The 24764-nt window shown below is 43.4% G+C and overlaps 1 protein-coding gene across 3 annotated transcripts in view; it reads left to right on the top strand.

The window, feature by feature from the left end:
* The window catches only part of St8sia1 (ST8 alpha-N-acetyl-neuraminide alpha-2,8-sialyltransferase 1), a 144649-nt gene that overhangs the window by 47349 nt on the left and 72536 nt on the right, over positions 1-24764 (top strand). For 2 of the 3 annotated variants that reach the window (XM_037204003.1, XM_028879865.2), the window contains one exon: positions 18827-18971. In XM_037204003.1, coding sequence (XP_037059898.1) covers positions 18827-18971 — 145 coding nt within the window. Of the gene's footprint in view, positions 1-18826; positions 18972-24764 lie in introns of those variants that run through there. The other variant, XM_037204002.1, reaches the window with a different exon arrangement.

Raw genomic sequence — 24764 nt, forward strand, 5'->3', positions numbered from 1 at the left:
GGTTGGGGAAGTGTAGGCGATGTGAGGGTTTCTGATGGACAATGCACATAGGATGCTTAATCAGAGTCCTCTTAAGGGGAGGCACATGAGAAGCAGCAGAGGCAGAGGGTGCTGTGCTCCCCCTCATCTTTGTAAGACGGAGCCTCCTATGTGTGGGATCAGCTTCTCATGCCAAGGGAAGGGCACCTGCTTCGATGAGGAGTACTCTACACAGCCTCCTTCAGAATTCTCAGGCTCTTTTCACTTCTGACTAACTTGTTATTCCCCCCAATGCCTCTATTTGTTTAACCTCATCTAAAAGTTCGTAGGTTTTACTGCTCTTCTGATCTTCATTTTCCTAGGAGGGCTCCTGTATCACATAAAACTCTCATTAAGTAAAATTGGATGGTTTTATCCTGTTAGCCTATTTTATGCCAGTTTAATTCCTGGGCTGGGCCAGGACACTAGGACAAGAGAAGTAAGAGTTTTGCCTTCCCTGTACATATGGCTTCTGGTCTTCACGCAAAGGTCATTCACCTAGTGAGGATAAACTGAAGTGCTCCAGTTGAAGATCACACCCTCCAAACCTAGTGCAAGCAATTGTTTATCTCGTTTTGATTGGCTTCCCTTAGAACTGACAATGTTGGTGTGTTGATAACCTATGAGTTGGTTATCTCTCATCCCAGCCCTTCAGCACTGAGCATATAGAAGATGCTCAGTGTGTATTGGATGGTTGAATAGTATGTGTGCTCTGCAAAACAGCTCACTCACTGACAGCTGCTAAAATAGCACATGGGCAGTTCTGAAAGGAACAGTGTATATTTACTAGATAATTTAAAAATAGGAAAAATAGATAATTTTGGGAATATTCAGGTTTGAAGCACTTCTCCCATTTGCTATGCCCATTTTTGAGAAATACAAATCACACATAAAAAATCCATCTTTTCTGTATTGTGCAGTCATCTCGACTGGGAAGAAGCAAATGATGCTGGATGGGAGGCCACATGCTGTCTTCAGTCGAGGATAAGAGCTGTTTTCCCTCTTTGTTTATAGTTATGGCAATTATCTAAAGACTAATCCCTTGAATTCTTCCTGTTATATCTGCAGAAAACATTATTATAGGCAGTAGTATAACAAAAGCATTTCTTCTACATATAGCCCAAGAGCTTTTCATGGAATATTAAGGAAAATTCAGATTTCTACCTATCTTGAGTATATGTTTTATTTTCTATATATTTGAATTGATTTTATTTTTTAGACATTTATTTTTATTGTATGTATATGAGTGTTTTGGCTGCATGAATATCTGTGTACCATGTTTGTGTAGTGTACATGGAGGCCAGAAGAGGATCTATGACCTTAACTAATGAGCAATCTCTCCAGACCTTGAGAATATATTTTATATCTCTTAGATGAGGTGGGGGAGATGTCTCAGCAGGTAAAGGCCCTTGTAGCCAAGCTTCACACCTTAAATTTGTTCAATACAAGCCACACAATGGAAGGAGAGAACCAAATCCCACTCTAATATATAAAACTTCAAATGTGTTTAGGTCAAATATGGAAGCCACGGTGAGAACAGTACTGTGGGCTTTGATGGGACATATTCCTTTCCTTAATGCCTCTTCCTAGCTGTGTAGACCAGTGAGCATGAGAAAGGAGCCATAACTGAAGCGTTCGTTCTTCAGCACAGCTTCTGCCAGCTCTCAGTCTGTGTCCAGTAGTGTAGATGGATTTTCCTATGGGTTACTAGCTCACAATAAACAACACTGAGACTTATTATTGATTATGAAAGCTTGACCTATAGCTTAGGCTTGTCCCACTAGCTCTTATAACTTAAATTAAATCTATTTATATTAATCTACATTTTGTTACATGGCTTTTTACCCTTCTTCCATCTTGTACCTCCTGTTTTCATTCCGTGTTCTCTGGCATCTCTCCCCTACCTAGATTCATCTCCTTTCCCTTTCTCTCTGCCTGGAAGTCCCACCTAACTTCTTCCTGTGTAGCTATTGGCCATTCAGCTCTTTATTAAAGCAATCAGAAGCACCTTGGCAAAAACATATCTTCACAGTATACAAAAAGGTTATTCTGCAACATTTCCCCCATTTTTGTCTGAATAAAACAGAAAGGGTTTTAACTTTAACATAGTAAAACTATATACAATAAGAATAATTATCATGTAAGAATTACATTTACAATGTCCAGTCCATTCATATTTGGCAAATTTGGAGATCTGTTATCTATCTTATCTTGCTGAGTCCAAAGTTTTATACCTAAACCATTTTTTAAAAATCATAACTTGTATTACCAACTCCAAACTATCTTTTTAGACCTCAAAACATTTTCTTAGATAAACAATTTAAGCTTTTATGTCTCTCAACCATATTCGCTTTATACCCCTTTTCTGAGGTAATATTATATCCTTCTGAGGTCTTTGATGTGGTTGAAGACTAGATAGTTATAATTTCCTCAGTTATGATAAAAATAAATTAGATATAAAACCTTAAACTCACAAATATAAGATAGATAGGACATCTTTAGTATTGTAACTGTAATTCTTGCTTGATAATTGTTTTGTTATATGTAATTTTACTATGTGAAAGTTAAAACCTTCCTTTTGAAGAAAATAAAAGGGGAAGTGCTGTGGGATGTTCTGTATGTTAAATGTGTTGCTCTGATTGGTTAATAATTAAAATACTGATTGGCCAGTAGCCAGGCAGGAAGTATAGGCGGGACAAAGAGAGAGGAGAATTCTGGGAAGTGAAAGGCTAAGGCAGAGAGACACTGCCACCGTTGCCATGACAAGCAACATGTAAAGATGCTGGTAAGCCATGAGCCATGTGGCAAGGTATAGATTTATAGAAATGGGTTAATTTAAGATAGAAGAACTAGATAACAAGAGACCTGCTTCGGCCATTGAGTTTGTAAGCAATATAAGTCTCTGTGTTTACTTGGTTGAGTCTGAGCAGCTGTGGAACTGGCGGGTGAGAGATATTTGTCCTGACTGTGGGCAAGGCAGGAAGACTCTACCTACAGTCCTACCTTGTTTTGGAAAATTTGGCAGTTGTCTTCTTTTGTGTCCTGCTTTCCCAATTTGGACAGCATACTCTCAATAGTTGAGGCAAGGGGAGTTTCTTGCCAAAATGGCTAGCTTCCATATGGAAGTTCTTTGATACCCATCATCATTTTTTGAAGAAAATTGGTGCTGCCAAGAGCAGATAAGTCTCACTCTTGTGAAAAGCCTCATGTTTTTAAAACATTTTAAATGCTACATTATGTAGGCCTTTGAAGTATTTGAAGATCACCTATCTATCTAAAATATATCTCTGTATGACCTTGAAAAGATACCTAACATGATTATAAGTTTTATTGTTATACATGACTAACTACTATCCTGTCTTTCTTTATTATTTTAAATAGCTTTCAAGGACTAAAATGTTACATTACATTTTTTAAATGAGCTGCATAGGTTCTGTTGTGGAATATTTAACTGTGTAAAGTATGTTACACTTGTTTATGCTGCATTTATTTAACTATGTAAAGATGTGTTACTTTTTATGTTGCATTTGTTTAATTATGTAAAGATGGGTTGCCTGCCTACGGTATCTGATTGGGCTAATAAAGAGCTGAGTGGCCAATAGCTAGGCAGAGAAAGGATAGGCAAGGCTGGTGGGCAGAGAGAATAAATAGGAGGAGAAATCTAGGCGCCAGAAGAGAAAAGGAGAAGAGAACAAGGAGAAAGAGGGGGACACACCCAGGACCAGAAGCCAGGCAGCCGCCAGCCAGGGAGACGTGGAGTCAGCAGGAAAGTAAGATACACAGAAAGAAAGGTTAGAAAGCCCCAACACAAATGTAGACAAAGAGAAAAAGATTAAAATAAGAGCTAAACTAAGGCCGAGCATCCATAACTAAGAAGTAGTTTTCATGTCATGATTTGGGAGCTGGTTGGTGGCCTAAAAGAAAGCCTGGTAAAGGTGCAATTCCTTAAACAATAGTTGAAACATATATACAGTATAATATAAACAACCTTACATTTGTATCAATATACAAAAATCCATACCAATGTAAAGTATTTGAGATTAGTGGTTATTTAAAGGTAGACTCAATAATCTACTCTTTTATCCCATCATTTCTATACTATATATCCCCCTTTTTCCCTTCAGAAAGAGATCTCTGAATCTAATCTCCTTTGTTTAGCTTTCTTCCTGACCATTACCAGTAATAATTTGTAACCAACTCCCCTAAACAATGACAAATATCCGTAATCCATCAAATGACCAAAAACCACCCACCACCACACCTCTTGGGAACATGGGCATCATGTTCTCTAGTCTGCTTCCTGTTGTCTGGGGGTGATGGAATTTTGGGGGACCCTGAAAAATTAGGATAATGATCAAGTCCTGGGAGAGCTAGCTGTAACATCTGTTGTCCAGTCTCTGCACAATGAGGAAGCACAAGGCTTGTCTGCAGTCCTGGCTAGAATAATCTGTGAGGCTGGACCATCTTAGCCAGCAGCCTCAAAGCTGTTCTAGATGCAGAACTCTGAGGAAACTGCAACTGAGGCATCTGAGAGGCTGGATTACTTGGGCCACCAGTTTCCATTAGTGTTTGAACCCCTTGCTCTGAAAACACACAAACTTTTAAAGGTAACATACATACTGTATTAATACAAGTATGGACTATGTCAAGTCAGCCAAAGATGATTTTTTGTTTTATGTTTGAGCAGGCAATATATATCTATATCTATATCTATCTATCTATCTATCTATCTATCTATCTATCTATCTATCCATATCACCTGCTGTCTTGTAGTTTTTTTAGGTTTATTTCTTTATGTCTGTAGCTAGGATTTTCAGGGTTTCTTCCCTGGTCAAACCTGATATTTGTCAACTTTGAAGGAATCCACAGCCTTTTATTTTCTGTGGAAACAGAAGCATAATTTCTTCCTCAAAGTGATACATTTTCTGACTTCCATTTTAAAGTTAAGGCATTCCTAAAGTGTCTATGCTGTGGATGATTGACTGAGAAATAAAGTGTTGATTCCCCGTAGCCAGGCAGGAAGTATAGGTAGGACAAGGAGAGAGGAGAATTCTGGGAAATGGAAGGCTGAGGCAGAGGGAGAGGCTGCCAGCTGCTGCCATGAGAAACATGATGTAAGATACCGGTAAGCCACAAGCTACATGGCAAGGTATAGATTTATAGAAAGGGGTTAATTTAAGATATAAGAACTGGATAACAAGAAGCCTGCCATGGCCATGCAGTTTATAATATAAGTCTCTGTGTGTTTGATTGGGTCCAAGCAGCTCTGGGACTGGCGGGTGAGAGAGATTTGTCCTGAGTATGGGCCGGGCAGGACTAGAAAAACTTCAGCTACATATCTAGGCTAGTTTGTTTCAACTGTTCCTGTTATAATCCCATGTCTCTTAGCAGCTGTCATTCACTCATCAGCAATCAAAAAATTCAAAGTCAATTAGACACCATATGGGATCCAGACTCACTATGTATTTTCCATTTTTATGTGGCTTATCCTTTTATACTATTTTATTCTCTCTTTAAAGACTTTATTATTTATAAACTATTTTTTTGTCTATTCCTATTTTCTTTTCTTTTTTAAGCCTACACACAATTTTTAAACACACTGTAAACTATTTAGAGTCTTTTTCTTTTCTGTCTGGATCTTTTTTTTTTTTTTTTTTTTTTTTTTTTTAAAGATTTATTTATTTAGTATGTATACAGCATGTGTGACCAGAAGAGGGCACCAGATCACATTACAGATGGTTGTGAGCCACCATGTGGGTGCTGGGAATTGAACTCAGGACCTCTGGAAGAGTAGTTGATACTCTTAACCTCTGAGCCATCTCTCCAGCCCGTGTCTGGATCTTTCTTTACTGAGCCATTCTCTGACCATGTGAAACAAATCTTAAACTGGCATGTCAGCCACCATGTGGCTCAGTGTAGTGCATGGCACTGGTGTGTTGGTTGGTTGGCTCCAGCCGGCAGGCAGCAGCCAGTTGCCATGCCTCTGTATGCTGCTGAGCACCGGTGAGCCCGCCCGAGAGACTGCAGGACTAGCAAGCCACATCCGGCTCCTTGTCCAGAACTTTTCTCAGCTTTCTCAGGCCGCGTGTTTGGATATTTGAGACCCCACACTGGATGCCATAGGTAGCAAGTTTTTCTCTGTACTGCTAGCTCCCAAATAATGAAATGACATGGGGACGTCTTGCTAATTATGAAAGCTCTGCCTATAGCTTAGGCTTGTCCCCTTAATTCTTATAACTTAAATTCACCTGTTCATATTAATCTATGCTCTATTGTATGGCATTAACTCTCCTCCATCTTGCACCTCCTGTTTTCTCTCCATGTCCTCTTGTGTCTCTCCCCTGCCTAGATTCATCTCCTGTTCTGTGCGGAATTCCTGCCTAACCTTTTCCTATTGGCCATTTGGCTTTTTATTAAACCATTCGGAAGGTGCCTTGGCAAATACACATCTTCACAATATACAAAATGATTATTCCACAGCACAGTAGATTATGTGTCTGTGTTTGGTACTAATTTCTTTTAGTCTTTAGATGGCGTAAACAACCTGAAGGAGGATTTACTTTGGTTCATGTTTTCCATGGTGTCAACCTGTGATCACTTGGCACCATGTATGCTGAATGGGCATTCTGGTGGTAGGATCATTCTTTGCCCCATAGTGGGCAGGAAGCAGAGAGTAAAACAGGCCAGAGGCAACACATCCCCAAGGACTCCACTCCCATTCAATAACTTATCTCCTCCAACTAGGTGCTACCTTCTAAAGTTTCTAGAACTTTCTTAAATACCACCATTGGCTGGGGAACCAGGTTTTAACATATGAGCCCATGTGGGACATTCACATTCAAATCATTACAAGGCCCTTAGTCAACAGTGGCTCCATCTTTTTAAGTTTATTTTTAGGTCTTGTGATTATCATTACTGTTTGGGGTGCTCTGGACTAAGTCATGGCTTCACACATGCAAAGCAGGAGCTCTGCCCCGAGCTGCACCCCAGCTCTGACTCCCATCTCTAAACTTGCTTTGAAATTGATTTAAGACGGAGATTTCATTCAATCAAGGGAAAATACAACTTCATGATGGCCCCAGAACTACCTTCCATAATTTCTGTGAATTATACCATTCAGAGAGAATGAAGAAACTTCTCTTCTTTCATTGGCAAGCACCAGACTCCACGTGAGGCCAAGTCCTCTCATTGAATGTCAGCATTTTAGCTTCTGTATGCAATAGGGTGAACCCTCCTCATCATTTAAATAGGGATATGTTGGGGTTGGAGAGATGGCTCAGTAGTCGAGAGTCCTTGCTACTCTTGCAGAGGACCTGAGTTCAGATCCCAGTACCCTTGTTAGGTGGCTCACAATCACCTGTAACACTGTATTGAGGGAATCTGACACCCTGTTCTGGCCTTCATGGTTACTGTCACTAATGTGCACACACACACACACATGATTAAAAGTAAAAATCTTTAAAAGATAGAGATGTGTCTGGGAATGTTTATGTACCAAAAACAATTTTGAACTAGGGTTGTGTGAGGCTGGCAAGGTGTAAGGACAATATCTTAGCAATCAGGGACAATGGGGTGAATACTTACTGAGATCATGTTATGTTCTGAGCATTCTCTACCTAGGGTCTCAATCCCAGAGCCACCCTCACCTCTGTGACATTACCCAAGTAGTCAACATTAAATAGCTGAAAAGAAATTCCAGAAACTTATCTTAGGGTAGTTTACAATAAAGTCTATCGACTTAGACATCTGGAAGAAATGCCTTTGTTATATACTTTGGCCAAAAGCTAAATATTAAAATCATTAATTGACAAAATTTAGATACTACCAGCCAAGAAAGAACTTTAGGAAGGTGGGATTATATGTGAAACTTTATCAAATGCTTTAAAAGTCAAATTTGAAAGTTTGACATTTATGGTGTAGGAAAAATAATTTATCAGTCAGTGGCTTGCTCCTGTGACCCTGACTGTGTGCCCATCCTCTCCAGGGCAGCCTGTCCTCACTGTACTACAGCTCAGTGGACAGTGAAAGGAACTCATTCACTGAATTTGGAGTTCAGCTCATCTCAAGATCTCAATCTTGTATCATCTACTGCTGACGTCAGTGGTATAGTAATTGCCAGTCTATAGCAATTATTTCTGTCTGCTTTGGTTTTTAGTTTCTGTAGGTGCAAATGGTAAGGAATGGACTTCTTAAGTTTGTATTTTGATTGGTGAGAACAAAATTTGCATAGAGATCCTCCAACATTATCTATCTATCTATCTATCTATCTATCTATCTATCTATCTATCTATCACTTGTTATCCATTTACCCAATCAATATTTAATCACTCTTTCAATGGCTGAGCCAGCTTTCCAGGAGCAGGGTATCGAGGTATGAATAAAAGAAGTCTCTTTCTTCTTGGAGTTTTGTGCTTTGGGTCCTGGAGACTATTGTGGCTGGAATATGCAATGTCCCCTGTAGGCTCATATGTTTGAACACTTGGTCTTCAACAGGTCACATATCTGGAAGGTTGTGGAAACTCTAGGAGGTGACTTGCTGGGGGAAGTGCTTCACTGGGATGGACCTTGAGAGTTTATAGCCCGCCCCACTTCCTGCCTGCCATTTTCCCATGGTGGAAATGAGAGATGTGTCACAGTCCCTGTTGCCATGTCTCCCAGCTGTGATGGACTGTGTGTCTTAAACTGTAAGCCAAACAAACCCTCCCTCCCTTCAGTTGACTCTCATGAGGTATCCCAGCAACGAGAAAAGTTACTGATAGAGGGAGATAGACAGTGACTGAGACTATATATTCAGCCAATGGCCCCAGGCAGATCTAAGTACTGTGGAATAAAGCAGGAAATAGAGGGGATAATAATAAAGAGAATCTGAGGGATTTTCTATCATGTCTGCATCAGAAGCAATTTCTTACAGATACCATTCTTAGAAATCTTACTTTTCATAGACTTTTGGGGACAAATTTGACATCTAACCCTTAACTTGACATGACAGAGTATGAAGAGTTCCCACCTAGAGCATTTTCCCCACTTTATCAACTATCTTCAAAAATAAAATAAATAACTAAAGATAGATATTGTTATTTTCTAAACATTTTAAAGTTATTTTTATTTTATTTATATGGGTGGTTTCCCTGTGTGTATGTCTGTACACCACATGCATGCTATGTGCCAACAGAGGTCAGAAGAGGGCATTGGACTCCCTGGGGCTGGAGTTACAGGTGTTATATGGGTGCTGAGAATTGAACCCAGGTACTTCGGAAGGACAACAAGTGCTCTTAACCACTGAGATATCTCTCCAGCCCCTAGAAATAGTTCTTGGTGGTTATTTTGTTTAAATGTCTTGAATACCAGTACATCAGTAACATACCATCTCAGCTCTTTTGTCTTATCAGATATTGCTATTTTTAAAAATGTAGTTATTTGTTGATAAATAGATGATGTATATTTTTCTTCATATTATCTTCCATACATTGGTTAACATAATATTTCATTTTACTGTCAAGTTATGTACTTTCATTGTCAATACTTTTTCATATACTTTGTATGCAAAGTTGGTAGCTTCCATCGTGCGTTTATGACTGTAGCATTTTCTTCTTGCAGTATTAGCTGTGTACTCTGTATCTCCTGGCTGACAGAAGCCGGGAAGTACATAAGCATGTGGGGTACATGAGGAGATTTTCATTCTCTTCCTCCTTGACTTGCTTGTCAGGAATTTTAATCACCATTCAGTTCTTAGTTGTACACAGGCATGATGCTCTCTGCCTGGGCTGCCACACGGATGCCCTGTTTAGATAAGATAGTCATGGTGTGTGATCACACAGTTGTTTGGTGCACGCATGTTTAGGAATGCCAGGAATGGCATAGATATAAATACTGAGAACAAGAGAGACTTCTCAGGCACTCCTACTGTTTCAGCCCCACCATTCCTTGAAAAGAGTGTAGAAGCGTTAGTCCCAGGGATGGTGGCTCGCTAGATCTCTTCAGGCCGGGGAGCCAGGGTGCTCAGTCCGGGTTTGAAAGAGTCTCAGGAAGGTCTGTCTGATGCTGGCCACTCATAATTGACTGGTCCTTTTTTACCCTTATTTGTTTACTGATTTTATTTTCAAAATTTCAGACTCCCCCACCCTTCCCACTCCCATAACCCCCAATTTGCAGACATAAACAGATAATATCTGCCTATTGACCATCCTTCTTAAATTCTACCCACAGGCAACTTTTTTTTTAACCTGAGAAACTTACATATCGGTACATAAAGGAGGTATACAAATTAAACATTTACTAAAAACACCTAATAAATATGTATAATTACTAATAACATCATAAAGAAACTGGTTTCAAAACAATTCTTTGGTAAATGTATGATTTGCTGCTCATTAAAGTTAAAGCAAATTTGAATACTAATGAGATGACTGCACTTATTTGCCCGGTCCAGCAGTGATGGTGGAGAGATGAGTCTTCACTACAACCATGTTGCGGCTATGAGATCAGATAACTTTAACGTACTGTAAGATCACTACAGTTCACAGCATGCAGCTGTCTGTGCAAGGCATTTCAGACTGTGTCCAGTGTCATTTGGCATGTGCCGTGCAGAAATGAGCACTCTGTGTGCTCCGGCTGCAGTGAAATCGCTCCTCTCATTACCTCTCGTGCTGCTGCGGCAAAATCTCAAGGGAGAAAGGTCTTACTTTGGCTTATACTTTGATGGCACAGCATCCATCCTGGAGGGGAGGTCCTGCTGGCAGGAGCTGAAGAACTGGTCATGTTACCTCCAGTCAGAGAGCAGAGAGCGAGGGCTGCTGCTCAGCTCCCTCTCCTTTTCATGCCTGTGAGGCCCATGCCCAGAGAACAGTGCTGCTCGCTCTGAGGGAGGGTCTTACCACCGTAACCTCATCAGGATCTCCCTCACAAGCATTTGTAGGGGCTAACCTCATCTAGAGAATCCCTCAGAGGCCTGTCTCTTAGGTGGTTGTAGGTCATGTCAAGTTGACAATCACTGTTAGTCATCAGGTTACCCATAACACAGTGACAACTGCCGGAAATATTCTGGATGCACTGGATATTTGACCTTGAATTCACCTGCTGCTTGTTCTGCACACCTTTCACTGTTGTTAACCCTTTCACTGCCTCATATTCAGTTACAGGAACCCATGAGTGAGGGGGTCATGACCACAGTTAAAGAGCTTTGTCATAGATAATGGTCTCATGGCTGAAGTGACCCCCTGCCCCAGCTCCCATTAGGAGGGAGGCCTGAGACCTGAGTGGCCTATGGATCAGCACCTCCTGGACTTTGTGTGTTTTTACTCTTATGGTCTCACTGCAGTATCTCAGATGGGACTGTTTCAGAGGCTGGGATTCTCCTAATAAAAGCAAGATGCAACCTGAAACGTGTATTAACTGTTTTTTTTTTTATTATTGTTGTCTTTCTATGTGTGTTTGTGTGCATATTCAGAGGATATAAGACAACCTCAGGTGTCTTTCCTCCAACCACCCACCTTGTTTTTAGATATAAGACCTCTCATGGGCCTGGAACTCACTAAGTAGGCCAGACTAGCTAGCCAGTGGCCCCAGGGATCCACCTCTCTCTCTCTTCCTAGCACTGGACTGCAGGTGGACCACCATGCCTGGGGGTTTCTGAAACTTACGTGGATTGTGTCCAGGTCCTTGGGTGAGTAAGCAGGCTCTTCAGTGGATGAGCCACACCCTGCCCCAGCCCTCCTTGTGATTTTTACTGTCTTCCTACAAAGAAAAGCAGGTAGCAACCGTCATCAGTAGGATGCACGAGGAAAGAGGAGGGAAATGAATTTGCCAAAAACTCTAATAGCTGATAGGTCTGCGTCTCCCCTCCAGTGTTGCTGAAGGCTGGACAGAGATGGAATACATGATTCAGCTCAACAGTTCTTAGAGACCAGTTTCAGGACCGGTATCGTGTATTCTGGCAAATGTAATCCAACTGCATCCTCTTGCCTGGTGAATCTGCTGCAGCGTTCCTGCCTCAGATGTCTGGGCTCTTCCTTCATTCTGCCTGTTGTTCCAGGCCAGCGCGCAGGGCAGGAAACACTCCCCAGCACCCTGGCTGGAACTCAATGCTTGTTCTTTCTAAGAAACCACAGATGTCCCTTGAACCTCTGGCTACATCTCCCTGCAGACACAAGTAGGAACTTACATGTTGGTTGGCCTTTTCCATTTTAAAAATAAACTTATTTTGTGCTTGAGGTTTATGGGATATAAACAGAGGATAAAATGCTCACTGTAGGGAAGTAGATTAATAGTTTTTCATCTGAAAATTACTTTTATTTGTGGTAAGAGCAGCTAAAATGCGCCTAACAAAAATCCCTGGGATCTTTCATTTTACTATGCCTAGTCCTCCTGACCGCTTAGCTTGCTAATCTTGAACATCTCATACCTCATTTTGTGGATTGTTTCCTTTGCTGTTTTCTGACCCTTGAGCTGCACATCCCCTCATCCCCATTTCCGTCCCATGCCCCACTCTCGGGATGCCACTGTTTCATTCCATCTTTGTGCTTTTTGTTTTAGGTTGTTTTTTTTTAGTCCACATACAGATGACATAATGACATCATACACCACTTGTGTCCCTCCCTGTGTCTGGTTTATTTCACTTAACCTAACATCCTTCAGGTTCATGCAAGTGACAAATGGCAAGGTCCCCTTGTCAAAGTAGAATCACATTCCACATTCTTTGTTCACCCATCTGTTGATGTCATCTAGATCATTGCCATACATTAGCTGTTGTGAGTCATGATGCAGTGAACACAGACTGTCTTTATGAGGTGCAGTTTTGTCTCTTTTGGGTGCATACCCAGGAAGAGGACACTTGGGTCATGTGAGAGTTTCATTTTTGGTTTCTTTATGAATCTCCATTCTCCCTTCCACAATGTCTGTACCAACCTAAATTCCTATCAGCAGTGCGCTAAGGTCCTTTCCTCCACGCCATCTCTGATGTTTCTTGTCCTTTGCTCTTTGGAGATGGCCATCCTTATGGGAGTTATTATGGCTCTTTGTGATTTACCATGCATTTCCCCAATGACAAAGAAAGCTAAGTGCCATGTTACTCTTGCCTGTTGCTTTGAATTTTGAAAAAATTAATTATGTATGAGAGAGAAATTGAGAACCAGAGAGTGAGACAGAGTCAGAGAGTGAGTGAGAGAAAGAGAGAAACATAGTGAGGCTGTGGGTCAGGCCAGAGTACAACTTTGTTAGTTTTCTCCTTCAACCTTGTTTTTGAGGCAAGGTCTCTTGTTTCTGTGGCTACCCAGCATACTTCAGGATAGCTGGCTCACAAGCTTCTGTTTGATTCTGTCTCCGCATCCCATTTCACAGTGGGAGGATCAAGATTACAAATATGTGCTATCACATCCAGCTTCAACAAAACAAACAAGCAAACAAACAAACAAAACCTGGGTTCCAGGTATCAGGCTCACGTCCTAAGGCTTGCCCAGAAGCACCTGACCCTGGAGCCCTCCTGGTTTTGGGACAAGTGTCTGCTTGGCTCCTGTCTGTCAGATGACTGGTTTCCCTACTGTCGAGCTGGGAGAACTCCTTATAAAAGTTGCATATTAATTTACCAGATGTGCTTGGCTCGTGCTCTCTCTCCCTCTTTCTCTCTGTAAGTTGTTTTTCCATTTTCTTCTTGGTTGCTCCTATTGTGCAGAACTTTGGAGCTTGACATGGTTCTGTTAGTTTATGTAGCCTTAAGCTTGCTTGCCCTCTTCTTAGGTTTTCTGAAGGCAGCTCTGACTTTATTATTTTTTCAATCTACTTTTACATCTCAAGGGCCTAGCACAATGTTATCTAAGAATTAAAAATCCTTATTACTACCTCTATTATGATTATTACTGCTGATACCCCTAATGCTAGTGCTTTGCTCTTTATTTTTATGTAGCCCAGGCTGGCCTTAAAATTTCTATTCTCCTGCCTCAGTCACCCAAGTACTGGATTTACAGATTCTGCCTGGTTCTTCTGCTGCTTTGGACACTATAGCTGTGATCCCTGTAGCTGGTTTAGGCCCCTCAGGCATGAAGGATGTTTTCTCACTGTGCTCCCTTAGCTCTTCCATAGCTCAGCATGACGGGGGACGTGGAAGAGTTGTGGAGGGAAAGACGTCAGAAAGGCACGTAGAAAACTCTGCAGTGCAGGGAGCAATAGGACCATTATGAATGTGCTAGAAATGTAGGATTTCTGGAACTATTTCTCCATAAGGAACGCCTGTTTTCTGTCTAGTTCTACTTTATCCCAGTAAAGGAATAATTGCCCCGAGCCCAGTGATGATGGAGGGAGAGAGGTGAACTTACTCCGTGTCCCCCAGCACACATGCTATTAATACCAGAGAAATCATTCATCAGCCTGACAAACCTGTGTAACTATTGGCTTAGACACTGGATTCATTGTCTGTGCATTCAGAAAAATGTGAATGCCTGGATCTTTTCCCTATGTTCTTTTCTTTTTTTCTTTTTACAATTCAGAGAGGAAACAAATATGAATGTGATTTGTAAGCTGTCGGGTCCCAGCCAGAAGAAGTGCTCTCGTTTGACTCTGACAAGTTTTTCTCTCATGTTTCTCATGGCACTTTACTGAATCATGATTTAGTAGAGTTTAGAGGTGAGGGCTTCAGTCTGGATGGAAGGACCTGATGAGAGGTGGAAAGACTTGCGGGTGAAGCCATCCCCCCCCACCACTGTGCCGATTATGTGACCTAAGACAAACTGTGGGGAAAGTATCTTAAAAGCTGCCCAGCTCCAAGGTACGGTGGGAACTGGATGGACATACTGTCCTGAAGTCATGTGCTGCATGGCAGGCATTGGGACCATTTGTGCAAAAGATTCCTTGGATGGTGAAAAGGGAAATGGGTCAGTATGGTTCTGAGCACTTGGTAAACAGACTGGAAACAGCCCAGTTTAGACTCATAGATCTGCATGAGTGTCCTTCCTGTGGCCTAGGCAAGTCTTGAAACCACGTGTGGCCCATTTTTTTTTTTTGTAGATATAAATTGAGCATAATGATAACAACAATAATTTCTTTCATGGTCTCTCAGAGCTGTTCTAAGGACAAAAGAAAGTGAGCTGTCACAAGACCTGGAAACGCAAACATTAGTGCATTCTCCCCAACATTTAGATTCATGCCTGTGGGACTTCTCACTATTTTAAGAGCTTGTCTTAAACCACATAGCTCATGTGGATAAAATATAGTGCCTAGGGTGCTCTTTTGACAAAATGTAGGGACAACTCATGATGAAACATAACCATTTCCTGTCCATGCTATCATTGGTAGAGAAGTACTAATAAGAATTAAATGGTGAGCTGAGTGTGGTAGTGAACATCCCTAATGCCAGCATTCAGTAGTTGGGAGGATGATGAGTTTGAGTCCAGCCTGGTTTACATAACAAGACCCTGTCTCGATTCTGATGATGATGGTGATAATAATAGTGATGATGATGAAGACAGATGAGAAAGGAAAGAGAAGGACAGTCTATGATAAATAGAATGTTGGATTAGCAGCAAAATATGACAATCAAATCTTTGACAGGAGAGAGTTTGTCCTTAACCCTCTCCATTGTCCTCTTCTCATTGAAGCCAGTGTGGAGGGGAAGCCTGCCAAGATCCAGGGAGAGAATACCCAGCACAGTGTAATGAGCTCAGCAGCTCATGGGCTGAACAGGTTGCCAGGCCATGAGCGTCATGTCATCAGTGAGGCTGGGCAATGTAACAATAATGGCAATACCTGATGTCTTAGTTCACATTCTACTAGGCTAGCATAATGCCACATGACAGGGAATTTATCAAGGAAATTCTCTTCTGGAAGACAAATTAATGTCAGTCCCTTAGACTGGAAGTCCAGTGCCAAGGGCATCCTTTAGTGTGGGCTTTCCTGCTGTGCCATAACACGGTAGAGGGCATCCTGTGGGGCAGCACTCCAGGGCAGAGAGAGCAGAAGCAGAAAAAGTAAGTGGTCTGAACCCCCTCCTGTGACAGTGGCCTTGGTCACCCCAAGCATGGACTCCATGACCTAAGCTTGTCCTGGAGGCCTGCTGCTACTGATCTTCAGTGCCAACCACTCTAACTTGGGCTCTTTTGCTCAATACAGGGGAGAAGTCGGGGGCATTAGGAATGTGATCCTAATAAGGCTCAATCTTGGGGATAAGGGAGACAGCACAAGAAATGGGGTCCTGTCATGTGACAAAATCTTCTCAGGGAGACACAACTCACCCCAGATAGGAAGCCCACGAGAGATCAACGTACAGATACCACCAAAGTCCAACTTAGTGGATCATGAGCTTTATTAGGGTTACTTACAGGAATATGGGTGAGGGGTCACTTACAAGAGCGGAAATGACTCACAGACAGCTGCATCACCAAAGTCCACCCCAACATGGGTGACAGCTCTCAAAAGCTGGGAACCTGGAGCACATTTCCTGCGTGAAGCTCACCAAGGTGGAGAATGTCCTTTCCAGGTGACTCAGTTGATCTAAATCTCTTTCAGGCAGCTAGGGTGGTTTCTGTTTCTTCCAGGCAGCTGGGCTTCTCAGAGTGACTTTCAACAGCTTTATTGCTTGCTGTGGGAGTCGGGGGCCTCGTGAATCTGGTTGGTTTCAGGGACTTCCTGGGGCTATTTGAGTTGTTCCCCTTCCTGTTTGAGGAGCATCCCTGCAGGATGGAACGTTTCAGTTTCAGAAGAAGTTGTTACACAACAGGTTCCTGTCATGCCCTCCTAGTAAGGGAAGGTTAAAGTTCGGATCCGTTGACCTTTGACCTGAAGTTGGAGCAGGTGTACAGGTGCTCATTCTGCATGACCTATGGAGGTGTTCATCACAAACACTGGGTTGGAGGCAGGCATTGGAAGCTGGGAAGGAAATAGAGTTATCCTATGATTCGTGACCTGCAAAACCACATTTGTTGACCATGAAAAACACAGTAGAGGAACTCAGCTCTTCTCAGAGTTCCAATCTGGTCACACTGGCAATTACATTTTGACATAAATCTTGGAGACAACATTCAAATGGTCATTGGGGTTTTGTTCTGCTTCATCTGAACGTTTTCAGCACATTCTTAAAAAGCTCTAAGTGTGGCACCCTACCCCCAACCCCACTCATGGAGTTAGCAAGTGATCCAGTCTGGATACGGTGTCACAGTGCATTGATTTTTCTCATTGCTGTGTTAAAGTATCTGACGGAAGCAGCTTAAAGGAGGGAGGGCTTATTTTGGCTCATGGACAATTCAGAAAGTCCACAGATAACTGATAGAGGAATTATTTATTAAGGAATTATATTGGGGAGGACAACTCACTAATACAGGGGAAGGTATATCCGCCGCAGAAAGGCTGAGAGCCGTTCCCACAATGCTTTCCGCTGCCTGAGTCAGTCTCCATCATCCAAGAACTTGAGAGAGGAGAGAGAGGGAGAGAGAGGTAAAGAGAGGGTGAGAGGAGAGGAAGAGAGAAAGGGAGAAAAGGAGAGAGGAGAGAGGGAAAGAGGGAGAGGAGGGGAGCAAGGGCCATTGCGTACCCATATGTGCTCTTCAGGTCTTAAGCTAACTAAGAGACCACGCCCTAGGGGCTGATACCCCACGGTCATGGGTGGAACGAATACCCACTGCACACGTGTCCTAGTGAGGAGGGCATGTGATGGGAACAGGGCAGCTGACCACATTGCCTCGGAGGTCAGGTAGGAGAGGGTCTCTTCCCCCAACAGCTGTTGACTCCTTTTTAATACTGCTGGGGAGGGGCCCTCCAAAACATGCCAAGAGTCTGTTTTCCCAGACATGTGACCCTTTGTTTACCCTCTGAGCCTTCCCCTTCCTCTCTTCAACGTGGAAGAAACTGCCATACAGCAAGGAGTCGTGGTGGACCTGAACAGTTCACCTCACGGAAGCCAGGAAGTAGAGAGAACTAGTTCATTCCACGCAGACTCCTTGTTATGGAATAGGATCACCCCAATTTTAGCTAATCTTCTCTGGCAACTCATGGTTATGCCCCGAAGTGTGCTTCACTAATCTCTTAGGAACTGCTCTGTGCAGTAGTGTTGACAATTGAGATGTGCCATTGTGCCAGCAATTTGTCTTACTCATTAAAGCTGATCCAGAAAGCAGTAACATGGCCAGTAGTTGAGGAGCCAACAAGGGAGTCATCTATAAGGCAGCGCACAGGGCCTGGGCAATCCCATAAGAGGCCGGTGTCTCAAACACAGAGAGGGAAAGGGGAGGTTGAGGCAAAGTTCACAGTGTTCAACCAAGTCAGTCCCTGACAGCCCGAAGGCAGATTGCCTCACCACCTTCTGAGACCACACCATTTCATGCCTGCTTCTGTCCAGAGGGACTGCTGCGGAGCTCTCTCTAATGCTGTTCTCAGTTTGGGGGGTGTGCACCCTCTTTGGGCGACTCTGTTTCACACTCTAGCATCCCTCCACACTGTTCCTAACTACCCGATGTTGCAAACAAGCCACAGGTGTGTATTCCTGCTGCCACTGAATACCGGGTCACCCTTCAGAGCCAGCTCTTCAAGTCTTTACAGGATCTGGATGGCTGGACCAATCAATGCATCTCCAAAGATCATGCATCTTTTGCCTTTAGACATATTTCAGCCACACGTGGGAGCTGGCATATTTTTCTGAAACATTTTTAAAGTAAAATATTACAACCCTGCAGTTCAGTGACTGGAAGTGTGAGTTAATCATAGTGTGATCACTGTGGAGACACTGTGGAGTGAGCTGGTGCCGGCGAAAGACTGCACATTCCTGTGGGGATGGCAAATGAGTGAGTCGGCTGCTCACTCAACCTGCTGTTCTTTTCTCTTTCTCTCCTAGGAAACAAATGGAAGACTGTTGCGATCCCGCCCATCTCTTTGCTATGACTAAGATGAATTCTCCCATGGGGAAGAGCCTGTGGTATGATGGGGAGTTTTTATACTCATTCACCATTGACAATTCCACGTACTCCCTCTTCCCCCAGGTGAGTGGAGTCCATTGCATTGTGCTCTAGCTCCTTACATTTCTCCTGCTTGGAAGTGTTTGCATGAGTCTGCTGACCCACTGGCCTTCCTCTCTTCATCTTCTCTTTTCTCATTTTAATCTTGCAAATTTTTTCTCATGTCTTTCCATGTTTCTGCTTTGATGCAAGGGTGGAAAAAAGACATAAGTCCTTAAAAGAAAGGACTTCATAGAGCTACAGTTTTCCTTGCCATTTAGATTTCAGTCATATGAAAGTGAGGCAATCACTGGTCAGGGAATGGTGGGATCCTAGCGTTCTGAGGTCGGCTGTGGAAGGATCATGAGGATTTGAGATAACGATGGTTTTTTTTTTTTGCACTGGTGCTGCCACTGGGGAGTGGGGACCATATGTCTACTCAGAACTCTTGAATGCTAACCCTGTGGCTATATTCTTGCTATGAGGTGGAGGAGTGGTGGGCACTGAGAGGAAGAATTCAGTCTGACCACTTCTAAAGCTGTCTAAAGCAATCATTGCTCACTTAACGTTTTCCTGAACATTGCAGTGAAATGATTTTTGCTGGCTAGCTTGAAAAAGGGCTCTATGTCAGCTTACCACAGAGATACCTGCATGTCCATAGTAACCATGACATAGAGTCAGCCTCGACGTCCACCAGCAGAGGAACAGACAAAGAAGATGTGGTTCACATACACAAAGAAAAATTATGCAGCTCTAAAGAAAACTGAAATCATGACATTTGTTAGGAAATGAACAGAACTGGAGATCATTGTTAAGTGAAATAAAACAAAGCCAGACGGTGGATGTTACATGTTTTCTCTCATGCAGAATTGAAACATGCATGTGTGTCTGTGTGTATGTATGTATGTGTGTGTACATGTGTGTGTGTGTGCGTGTACATGTGTACATATGTGCAGGACATGAAAGTAGAAATGAGAGGGAGGAAGGACTGAAGGACAGGGGTATGGGGAACAGAAGAGGATGATGGGATGTATGTGACATGGACACAGAGGGAAGAAACATTTCAGAGCAGGAGGGGGACAGAGAGGAAAGGGGGGGAAATGGGGTGGGTTGCGCACAAATCAAAACAAAGTATAATGATCTACATGTATGAAAAGGTCACAATGAAACATTTTCTTCGTTATGCTAACCAGAACTTAATAAATCAACAACAAAAAAGAAACATCCTGTATTTTATCAGGTCGCCTTAGGTGTGTTAGTATAACTGAATGTTTTGCTGTTTAAAGTAGGGGGGAAAAATCAATGACTAGGGGGCTGGAGAGATGGGGAACACTTGCTGCTCTTGGAGAGGACCTGGCACGTGGTGGCTCACAACATCCCTAACTCCAGTTCCAACGGATCTGACTCCTTTTCTCACCTCTGCGGGCACCAGGCATACATACATGTAGCACACATACATGCATGCTGGCAAACACTCATACATAAAATAAAATAATAGAAACTAGGAAATGTAGGCTGGTAGATGGCTCAGTGGTAAAGAGCATTTGAACTACAAGCATGAGGACCTGAGTTCAAATTGCCAGCGTCTGTGTAAAAGCTGGGCATGTCTGCTTGTGCCTGTCCTCCTGCATGGGGGGAGGGTCGAGAGAGGTGGAGCCCAGGACCTCACTGGCCAGCCAGCCTAGCCAAATCAGTGAGCTTCTAGTTCGGTAAGAGGCCCTGCCTCAGGACAAGCAGGCAGAAAGTGATGGAAGACACACAAGGTCCTCTGCCCTCCACAGGCTTTAATTCTGTGCCAATACTCATGGGTTTTTGCTCTTAATTGTTTTTGGTTCTGGAGTATCAGAGGAAAGTGTGGATTTGAATTTTGTCTCTCTCTCTCTCTTACCAACTAAATGCCTTAGACACTCACCCTATCTCTTGTGAGACTCAGTTTTCTTCCCTGTATGATGGGGAGAGAAGTATGGGTCCTGTCTATGCAGAATGGCAGTGTACACCCATTTATCTCAAGCATGCTGGTGTGCACTGTGACCTCTGATTGCCAGTGCTGATAGCGCTCTGGCTCATGAGACTAGGAGTGTCAGTCAGGGCAGAGATGTGCGGAAATTGCCCTGGGCACTTTAGGTGAAAAGACACCTTGTCAGGGGATCAGGTGCTTGTAACATGAGAAGGGCAAAGCATCAGCCAAGGTGCTACTCCTGGAGCTGAGTTCCAGAACTTGATAGAAGTGCTCTGGGATGGGAATGCTCTAGAACCATTGTCATCCGTGTGGCCACAGTCACCTCCAGAAGAAACAGTGTCTAGAAGATGGGGTTCAGGACTTCCCTTCCATTAGGTCTCATTCAGGTACATGCAATGCAAAGATTCATTTCCATCCAGAACATCTGTTGCCTAGGCATGGGAGACAAGGCAGCCTTTCGCTCCCAAGATTCAGCAAGACGGTAATGAGAGAGTGGTATCCAGCGTGAACTGATGTGTAAGATCCTCTGTGAAACTAGTGCCAGCCAGGCATGGTGGCACACACCTGTGGTCCTAGCACACAGGAGGTTGAGGCAGGATGGTCCCTCCTCGGATCACATTGATGGTCTCAGCACACCTGGCATGCTTGATCTAAATTAATCCATATCAAAACTCTGTGAGTAGATAGCATCTGTGCTGCTCTGCCCATCAGGTGGAGGAGACTCAGTCTAAGGTGCAGGTGAGTTCAAGGCCAGCCAAAGTTACACAGCAAGGCCTAATTTTAAGACAAAAGAACAAAGAATAGATACTGATGAGCTAAATGAAGATGAGAAAAGAAACAATTGTCTTTGACAGTTAAAAAAAAAAGTTAAAAACATCCAAGAGAGGCTTTTTGTAGTGGGGGGTTTTCAGTGTGCGGAGTGGCATTTACCTTTATAGTGGGAAATAGAGTTGAGGGAAAGAGATGATCAAAGGGACGCAAAACAGCCTGCTGACAATCACAGGAGCAGGAGGGAAGGAAGCAGTTCCTTTTTAAAGTGTGTGCAGATGAGTTCTGTGCCCATCCCACACCATCCCACAGTCATAAAGGAAAAAGGTGGTTCTCTGTAGGGACCAGAGGTCATTACATCACTATGTGTGTGTAATTGTGCAAAATGCTCAGTGAATAGATTTTTAAGGACACACGTGTGTTCTCCTGTGAGATTCTGAAATGACTAACTCTCTGGAGAATCAGTAGCTTCCTGTGGATGCCCCTCCCCCATATTTCTAGTTTGTTACAAGCAAACTAAGTTGCCAGCTAGTCGATGTCCTTCATTTATGTTGCTCCTGGGAAGCAGGAAGCAGGTGACCGGGCTCTGCTTGGCTTTGCCAGTGTCAGCAAAGCATGGCTTTCCCCGTGAGCATCGGCCAGCCCTTTACACTGCTGTGATCAGAGTAGCTCAGATTCCGAGGCTGTGTACAGGGTGCAGACAGGAAGCATAGTGGAGTCACAACAGGAAGTTGTCAGGACAAGCTCTAGCCCCCAAAGACAAGCCCCTGGCAACCTACTTCTTCCAACTAAGTACTGCCTTCCATCACTCCAGAGCCTTTCAATAATCTACTTAACATTTGACTCTATCACTGGGTTAAAGCATTCATTAGGCCACAGCCCCCATGATCTAACCTTCTCTGGAAGCACCCAACACAGGGGGTACATTACTAACACCCCACTGCTTCTCAGTCCTATTAACTCAATTGTCAAGATGCAGCATCAGACTGAATTTCAGTAAAGTAATTCCCTGGTATTCCCAGGTCACTCGCTCTCTAGCCCAGACTGTCCGTGTAGCTCTACTGTCACGTCCCCCTAAACACTCCACACGTGTTAGATAGAATTCTTACCCTTATTGTTCCTCTGCCTACCTTTACTCATCATTTTAGTGTTGCTGCCAAGATACAGCTGAAAAGAAAGGCGCTGTGTTTGCTAAGGGACTTTAACGGGTCCTCTTTAGGGCTGTGTCTGTAGACAAGGACTCTGGAGGGTTCTGTGTCTTGGAGATGTTGCACCAAAGCTCTGTTATCACAGTCTGCCAATTCGTATTTGGACCTTCCACAGTTTCCTATAGCTTCATTACCGACCTTATTAAATTCTGACACATACTAGTTTTCTGCATAGTTGCACGTGTGCACATTGCTGTTTCCTCAGAGTTCTCTCCTGATTCCAGGACTTGGGGTGAGTAGAGCGATGCTTCCCCCATTGCCCCAAGACCATTGCCATCTGCTCATTTGCCAGCAGGCCCTGTCCAGGTCCCACTCCGGCTGAACTTCAGGAGACCAAGAGCTCATGCAGTTACGTCCGAATGGGTCTCAGAACACATTTTACTGGAAGAACTGTTGAACGGGATTAGGCATGAAGGCTGATTTTGTTTTATTGATTTACTTATTTTGTTGGAACTTTTAATAAGGATTCTTGGATTCGCTTCAAACCTCTCAAGGATGGGAGCTAGGCTAAGGGATTTATGTCTACTGTGAGATGCTTGGATCGTTATACTTGCCGGTTTGGATTAAGAGACTCCTAGTGAGGAGAGCACACTTCTGGGTGTGTCTGTGGGAGCATGGCCAGATAACTCTGGGGGAAGATCCCCCATGAAGATGGTTGGTGCCATCCAGTATGGTGGGGCTCCAGGTGGAACAGAGGAGGAGGAGGAGGAGGAGGAGGAGGAGGAGGAGGAGGAGGGAGCCACTAATGCAGGCATGCTCCCTGTTTTGCTTCCTGGCTGCCGTATCAGCTCAGCTCAGATCTATCACAGACTCCCTACCATGGAAATGCTGACTGTAACTCTTACATATCTGCAGTGTGTGTGTGTGTGTGTGTGTGTGTGTGTGTGTGTACAGAAGATAGTATGATGGGTGGGAGCTGGCTTGGTCAGTAAAGGGCTTACTGTGCAAGCATGAGGTCCTGGGTTCAAATCCTCAGTGCCCGTTTAACAAAGTATAGTGACATAACTTATAATCCAGTGCTGGGGATGCAGAGAGAGAGGCGGATTACTAGGGCTCAGCGGCCCATCAGTCTAGCCAGGTTCTAGTGAGAGACCTTGCCTCAGACCAGAAGGTGGCTGACGCCTGAGGTTGTCCTCTGGCTTTCATGAACGTGAATATTCATGCACCTGCACAAATACCACTCCCCACCTACATGATAACCCACACCCTAGGTTGGGCTATCATTTTCCTTATTAGTTCAGGATCTCCTATCCATCCTCCCAATTCTGTGGTTCTGAGGATTGAACCCAGGACCTAGTGCTATAGTGCCCGAGCCACATCTCCACCCACAGGACCATCCTTTCTAAGCCTTCATGGTCCGGCAATTGCAGGAATTACATTAAAATAAAATCTATTTTGGATTAAAATACATCCCTTAGGAGAAGCATACATTTCTTCGGGCAAGAAAGGAACGGGAATGTTAGAAGCCACATTTGCTCTGACACAACCTGAAAAATATCCCTCTTGGTACAATAAAAATGTGGCTAGCTACCCACGGTCTTCTCATGAAGGACAGTCACATGTGGGTCACAAACTAGACCACTTTCCTCAGAATGACCCCCAAAGCCCCGTGCAGGGAATAAACACACTGCACCCCATGCTAGCACATGCTCCCAGCCCCTCAGTTTAATCACATCTCCCACTGTGCTCTCCTGAGACTGGCCAGGCTGTGTCCTTGGCCTCTGGGAAACCCAGTAGGACATTTCAAAATAGTTTCTGAAACTGGCCTTCTTGAAATGACAGTGTACATTTTCCCTCTTCATAGACCTGTGCAGAATGTAATTTTCTCAGCTCCTGGATATTCCTGTGTCTCATAGCAATTTCTTTTTCCTCCTAGTGAAATCTGTATACTGCTATAAATAG

Source organism: Peromyscus leucopus, chromosome 3 (assembly GCF_004664715.2).
Source record: "Peromyscus leucopus breed LL Stock chromosome 3, UCI_PerLeu_2.1, whole genome shotgun sequence".
Lineage (NCBI taxonomy): Eukaryota > Metazoa > Chordata > Mammalia > Rodentia > Cricetidae > Peromyscus > Peromyscus leucopus.